The 7,206-nt window shown below is 48.3% G+C and overlaps 1 protein-coding gene across 1 annotated transcript; it reads left to right on the top strand.

Moving 5' to 3' along the window:
- The first annotated feature begins 1,984 nt into the window (after positions 1-1,984).
- Positions 1,985-2,893, top strand: C1H1orf202 (chromosome 1 C1orf202 homolog). The gene has a single exon (XM_059905247.1). It carries the CDS (start codon positions 2,382-2,384, stop codon positions 2,775-2,777), a length of 396 nt encoding a protein of 131 aa, XP_059761230.1. The 5' UTR covers positions 1,985-2,381; the 3' UTR covers positions 2,778-2,893.
- Positions 2,894-7,206: the final 4,313 nt, after the last annotated feature.

Raw genomic sequence — 7,206 nt, 5'->3', positions numbered from 1 at the left:
ATCTTCAAATATAGTCACATTCTGAGGTTCTAGGGGTTCAGACTTCAACATATGGATTTCGGGGGCACAAAATTCAGCCCATAACAGCTAGAAAAAGATTCAGGAAGCATGTGAGTTGGTTTGTGCAGGGAAATGGCTCTGTCATGGTGCCCTGGGGACCTCGTACACATCCACATAGGCCACACGGGCCAGGCTCGAATTGTAGCTGAAGCCACATCTTGGCAGAACAGCCTGTAATCTTGCTGGAGCGTGAGGCCATGTGAGGCTTGTAAGGAACTGCAAGACCATTTTCTACTTGCCTCCTATCTTCCTGGGAGGTGGTTGTGAGATAGTTTTTCCTCCCCTCTCAGGTTCCCATGATGCATGAGACTTTCTGCCTTGTCCTCCCTGCTCTTGGGCACAGTTGCAGGCTGTAAACTAGCTGCAGCCTGGCGTCAGCTCCTCAGCAACAGGGTGCCCCTCCATTTGCGTTGCAGTCATCTGGCCCTTCTGTTTCAGTGCTGCCCTGTGCTCGGCTGCGGGGAGTTGGCATCTTTGGCTGCTCTTCCTTGCACTGTTCATATAAACAATATGTCAGAGCTGGGGCTTGTTGTTTTGTTACCAGCCATGTCTGCCAGGACTTACCTTGCACTCACTCTTTGGTTCAGGGGGCAGGAAGCACAGACAGCCTGAATACAAGGAGGCACCCATGGAGAGCTGGGGAAGAGGCAAATGAAACATAAAGCAGTTCTTAAAGGGGAATGGCTTCTGGGGGTTGGCCCCGTGTGGTCATGCCCAGGTGAGGGGCACACAAAGGACACTTACTGTTAGGGTGTACTCAAGGGTGATGGGAACTGAAAGGCTCCTGCCAAGGTGATTGGAAATTTTAAAAATTGCTAGAAATAAGGACTGGATAGCTGTTTGTGGTTTTTTCCCCCCCCTCCTGTTTTGTGTTTTGTTTTGTTTTTTTCATCCAAAGGCTACACAAATATTAAATGCTGACCCCTAACTATTGACTGTGGGTGTTCTGGAGGATAAATGTACTAGAAGAAGGCATGCTGTACTGGTAGGGCAAAGAGTTGAAAGCTCAACAGCAGCAGAGTCATTTACTATCCTGGGTTCAAAGAATCTGGGGTTCAAATCATGTCTCCTTAACTTACAAGCTATGTCATCTCAGGTAAATGATTTTACCTCTCCAGGCTTTAGTTTTCTCAGTCAGCAAAGTGGGAATTTTTCAGTTGGGAACCACTTCACTTGAGTTGTTGTGAGGATTGTATAAATAATTGACTCATTGTGCACTTACTGTCTGCCTAGTGTACGCTAAATGCTTTATGTATCTTATCTCATTTAATTCTCACAACTCCTGGAGAGGTAGGATTGTTATTATACCAATTTTACAGATGAATAAACTGAGGCACTGGAGGCACTGAGAGGTTAGGTAACTTGCCCAAAGTTAAAGCTAGTAACCGTGGGAGCCAGAATTCAAACTCAGGCAGACTCACTCCTGGTCCTGCTCACTTGTCAGTGGGCTACAAAATAAACGAGAAAAATTATACAAAATGTTAGGAAGAGTGCTCAGCACATAATAAGCATGACACGTGGTAGCTATTATTTTAGCTTTTCCTTACTTGAATTTGACAAAATTAACAAGTGTGAAAAAGTGTACAAAGAAGCAGGAAAAAAAGATGTTTTCTTCTCTGTATTTGTGTTTTTCAAAAATTCCACAAAAATCTTACGTTTGCCATCAGAAAAATCTATTGAAAAAAAAAATCAATCATAATCCTACAAGGCTAGAGGCTTTTAGGTGAGGTCACATGAAGAAAATCAGGTTTTTTTGAGAGCTTTCCTGAAACTCTGGTTCCCCGCTGGCCGAAAAATACAGGACGCCTGAAACCAGTTCACAAAATACTGGAAGCCTCCAGGGCAACACAAGCGTGGGACTGAGATCCAAGCCTTGATCTGGTGAAGGCTGTGCAGCCACCTTCTGGGTTGACGCCTAGTACAGTAAACATGGCTCTGGACCTCAGGAACCTCCTAGGCCCCTTGTGGTCTGTTTGAGGCCATGTCTGAAGATAACAGCGAATTCGGCTGGCTTATTGGTGGACCGAGGAATCACTTGGGACTCTGGATCCTGGTGTCTCCTCACTTGCTGGGGCTGGGGGTTTGCGTTCGGTACCCGGAGCGGAGGCCTCTGCCGGGCATTGTGGGGTCAGCGTTCGGGTCTCCTTGGCAACGCCTACTGGGGAAGGCCGCGGGGCGCACTCCGGGAGGCGGCAGAAAGGACTCGAGCGGCCCTTCCGCGTCTTGAGGCCTCCGCCGAGCCGCCCGGCCCTTGGGTTCCCGAGTCTCGGGCCGCGGCCCCCGCCCGGCGCGCTCGTACGTAGGAGAGGCCCAGGCCTGGCATGGCGGACGCGCGGTCCAGCGGCCCCCAGCGCGGCGGCGCGCGGCACGGGCTGCTGGAGAGGATGGCGCGCCTGAAGCGGGGCGGCCCGCCGTTCGCCGAGCCCGAGGCGGAGGGACGGCGCGCGGCCGGCGACTGCGGCTCCTGCTCGGGCTGGTGGTGCTGGCGGCGGCTCTTCCCGCGGGGCGCGGCCCGCGGTGCGCGCAGGAAGAAGGCCCGGTACATGCGGCCCGGGCCGGCGGCCCAGGAGCGCGGCCGCTGGGGCCCCGCGAGCCTGCGGAGGCTGCTGCAGAAGCTGGCGGTGTGGAGGCGGCGCTGTTTGTGGCGCGGGGAGCGGCCCGAGAGGCTGGAGGAGATCCCGCTGCTGGCGCTGCACCGCGCGCAGGTCGGCGACTAGGCCGCGGCCGCCGGGAACCCTGCCCCGCCCCGCCCCCTGCACCCGGAGCTTTGGCTTCGTTTCATTTAGTAAAGACAAGAAATGAAAATAAACCGAATTCCATTTGAATGAAAGAACCTAGTTTTTTTTTTTTTTTGGGGGGGGGGGTGGTGTTGACATGCATTTGAAACCAAGCGACTCCGTGTTGAGGTTTTGGTGAAGTGAACTGGCTCCGTCCTCCTGTTTCTCTCGGGCAGGTACTCGATGCAGTACCCGAGCCGGAAAGCAGTAGCTGCAGAGGCCTCCGGATCCCTCCTGCTGCTGCCCCGCGGGGGCCATTGTCTCTCCCTAAACACCCACGTAAGAGCTGGGAGCCGCAGGGGTCTTCAATTGGAGCCAGGCCCTCTGGGATTAAAATTTTTTTTTTCTTTTAAAGAGGGTTGCTTGAGGTCTTCTCCACATCAACGTGAGCGAACTCTGCTTTGATCTTTTGTTTATAGGCGTTTATGGACCCGTGTAAACCAACATTAGAACCAAGGCCTGGAGGCTGGATGGGGGAGTTTGAAAACTTGTGCTGGACAGAAAAGTGCAAAGGGAGAGGAATCCGGGAGACTCCTGAGTGGGTCTTTAACTTCTTCCTCTTCCTCATCAATAAAAACTTGCTAACGATACTCTGGATCTACAGGCCTGTGGGGGTGAAAGTAAAATATTAGAAGTGAAAGTGCTCGAAGTACACTGAAAGAGCTCTACGCAGTCAACGTATTTATTATTAAACTGGTATAATTGTCTCTCTCCGGGCTACTCCCAGACCGCTCACCATCCTACTACAGTCCTCCCTTCCCGCCCGACCCGGCCAAAACCTCCCTTTAAACTAGCAAACTAGAAACACTGAGCAGTGGGCCTCCAAGTGCTTCCCTTGCTGTTGCTGATGTCGCTGGGGAGCTCCTGAGGCCTTCCAGGGGGTCTCCCCATGCCCTTGACCTAGAGAGTCAGTCTTTGGGGAAGGGTGGGCATGGAGGATCACCACGTGGTTAGCTCATTGCAGTGGTAGGGGAGTAATGAAGGATCCCGAGACCGGAACCTCGGAAACTGGGAACTGCAGAGAAAACAAGGCATAGGCTGGAAAGCTGGGGCCGGGAAGGGAGGCCCCACAGGACAGAATTCTCTGTAATTGAGGTTAGGTGTATTTTGTACTTTTACTAATTTCTTTATTCCTGGCATCATCCAGACAGCTTAAATTATTCTATGGGTTTGTGATAGGGGAATACGTTTTCACCAGAAAAGCCATTAAGCCTCATAGCCAGCATCCATCCTTCTAAGGAAACCAGTGGGGCTTTCTTGCCTTATAGCTGATTGGACCAGGGATCCCAAGATGCTTGGCAGCATCCATAGGGAGCAGCCTGATGGAATCTTCCTTGCTTGGAGAGGTTGAAACTAAGAGGCCAAAAGGGAGAAACCATTAGAAGAATACCGAATTGCTGAATCCTCAAATACTGGAACAGAGGTGCTGTTGAATAACAGGTAAGAAATTCCAACTATTTAATGTTTCCTGGGTTTATTTCTTTCAGAAAGGAAAGAGCCAAATTAAAGCAGAATTAATTCTCTCTGATCCTTAATTTGAATGTAGCTATGCCTTTCTTGATTTGACTGACAGTCCGTGGCCTCTACAATACTTCTTCTTCACGAGGCTAAGGAAATTGGTCTAGACTGTGCCTGGGTCTGCGCGGATACATTCACACACACACACACACACACACACACACACACACACACACACACGTCAGCTTTGTGTATAAGCACATGGAATAATGTAAATGTTTAACTTAGAGAATTTATTATGGTGGATTAATGTGTGTCCTCTGTCTTCCTATTTTCACCCTTACACACAAAAGTCTTACATTTTTGGTAATGCTGTTCACCTGCGATTGGTGCCTCCTGGCCATTGATTATAATGAATTCCTCTCAGACCAAGAGAATGGTAGCTTCTACTAGATTTGGTAGGCTGATATACCAGCAGGTGTCTCTTGCCAAAGCCCAAATTCAGCAGAAACATGGCCGTTGGGTGTAGATGCTACAGTAAGGTTTTGGGGTAAAGTACCTGCTGGTGGTCTCTTCCCCCATTATACCCCACCCCCTGGAATTTTACAGTATTTCATGGTGACGATTTTAACTTCTGATCTTCTGGGGCTGGAGTAGTATCAGCTTGTGACTTGTTCCTCATCCAATATCCCATCTTCCTTTGAGCAAAAAACCAATAAAAAGAAATGCAGTGCCTCATATTCAGCCATTTTTGGTTGAGTGTTTTCTGGTGCAGATATTCCATGCTTGCAGATATTCCAAGCATGTCTCTTGGCCAGAGGAGGTAAGTCAGATTGGGTCTTCACTTAAGTGAAGCTCTTTTAGTTGCCTCTTGCCAAAGCTTTTCTAACCCCAGATTTCTGTAAGGTAGCTCTGCTTCAGACCACTTCAAGGGGAAAAATGTTAGCTGTAAGGAGCCAGAAGACCATAGGTCTTGAGGCAGTTCTGGGACTCCTGAGCCCCCTCCCATCATATCCACCCTCTTCCTTTCTTGCCACTGATAGCCAGTTGTTCTGTATTCTCCTGGCTAGATCTGAAGGACATGGTCTGATTGACAGGTAATTACCATGGTTCCTGTGGATGAAGCCAGGCTACTCCATGGGTGGCCAGCCAGTCTAGAGTCTAGCTGCCTTTGGATCAATGGGTCCACCCCTTGTCCAAGCCCCTGTTTAAGAGAAACTTAAATTGCTTCCCTGAAACGGCAGTGGGGGTGGGCTGGGGGCTGTGTAGTTTGCACTAGAGTGGACAAATGGACATGGGCAGACACCATGATTGAGATGTTCAGTTTGAGTTAGTGGCTATCATCGTGTGTAAGCCCTGAGGTGGGCATCCAGAGGGAAGATATCCTTGCCAATGCTATACCCTGTATGCCTTGAGATGGGGTTTCTAGACTGCTTTGCCCTAAAAGGTGGCTTGGCCTTTCTATCTTGCTTCCCTTCTTCCTCTTTAACAAGAAATCTTTTTCTTTATAATAATGTCATTACTCCCATGTTCATCTGTATGCAGTCTTGTGAATGTGGCAGGGCAGGCAGTCTTACCACATTTTTAAAAAGGACTACGAGGCTCAGAGAGGTTGTACTAACCTCTAATGGCAAAACAGGGATTTAGATATATTGTAACAGGGAAGAGCCAATTCTGACTCCATGTTGGATCTGTTTCTTTTACTTTAACCTTTGCTTTTCGTTGCTTTTGTTATTATAATCACTGTCTATAGCTGTAAGCATACATAGTGGCCTGCCACAGGGAACCCTGCCCCTCTGCCTGACTGTTAAACTAAAGTGCCTTTGTTAGCTCACAGAGAGACATTCTGACCCTGCCCACCTGTGAATGGCTGCAGAAAAGAAGAAATTAACACATTCCCTCCCCAGTGCAGTCCACACGAAGAGATGTTTTGCAAGATAAATGGCCTTTTTTACTTTACTTCCTCACCTCCTCCCCCTCTCTGTTCTAGAAAAGAAACTGGCATCCAGACCCTGATAAGATGGTTTTGGGGGGACCCTAGTCCACCATCTTCTCGGTCTGCCGGCTGTCTGAATAAAGTCATATTCTTTGCCTCAACACCTTGTCTCCCGATTTATTGGCCTGTTGTGCGGCGAGCACAGCAAGCTTAGACTTGGCAACAATATTTCTTATTTCAAGTTCTGTGCAGTTTATAGATCAGAAATGCTGTGATACTTGTGGGCACAGGGCAGGAAGGGGACGGTGGGACAAATTGAGAAGGTAGCATGGACATATATACACTACTATGTGTAAAATCGATAGCTAGTGGGAAGCAGCCATATAGCACGGGAGATCAGCTCATTGCTTTGTGACCACCTAGAGGGGTGGGATAGGGAGGGTGGGAGGGAGGCCCAAGAGGGAGGGGATATAGGTATACATATAGCTGATTCACTTTGCTGTACAGCAGAAACTAACACAACATTGTAAAGCAATTATAATCTAATAAAGATGAAAAAAAAAAAGAAAAAGAAATGCTGTGATGCTGGAAGGTCTTTGTAAATAGAAAATTTTATTTGATAAATGTCTGGTACATAGGAGGTATGCTTATTGAGTTAAAGAACAAGTGAAAGCACATGAGGGAAACTGGTAAACTTTTCCTATGGAAAATCTCCCTTCCCGAAAGGAGACTGTCATCATTTCAGAGCTTGTCCTCAAGTAACAGAGCTGCCAGTGAAGGTAGCTCTTTTTCTATTCCAGGTAGAACAGGAAAAAGACAGCAAAGCCTACTCTCCACAATTTTGGGAGCTCATTGACTCCAGTGATAAAGTAAGACAACTTGGTATGTGAGGAATTATTTCCCGTCCTAACATGGTTTAGATTTCTTCTGATCTTGAAGGAAAAAAAAAAACCGTAATGTCCAGATTAAGTAGAT

The sequence above is a fragment of the Balaenoptera ricei genome, chromosome 1 (assembly GCF_028023285.1).
Source record: "Balaenoptera ricei isolate mBalRic1 chromosome 1, mBalRic1.hap2, whole genome shotgun sequence".
NCBI lineage: Eukaryota > Metazoa > Chordata > Mammalia > Artiodactyla > Balaenopteridae > Balaenoptera > Balaenoptera ricei.
Note: the sequence above shows the minus strand (reverse complement) of the source record. Positions and strands in the feature narration are given on the sequence as shown.

Coding starts and splice junctions, on each gene's coding strand:
- C1H1orf202 (XM_059905247.1), top strand. CDS start 2,382: ATGGCGGACGCGCGGTCCAGCGGCCCCCAGCGCGGCGGCGCGCGGCAC.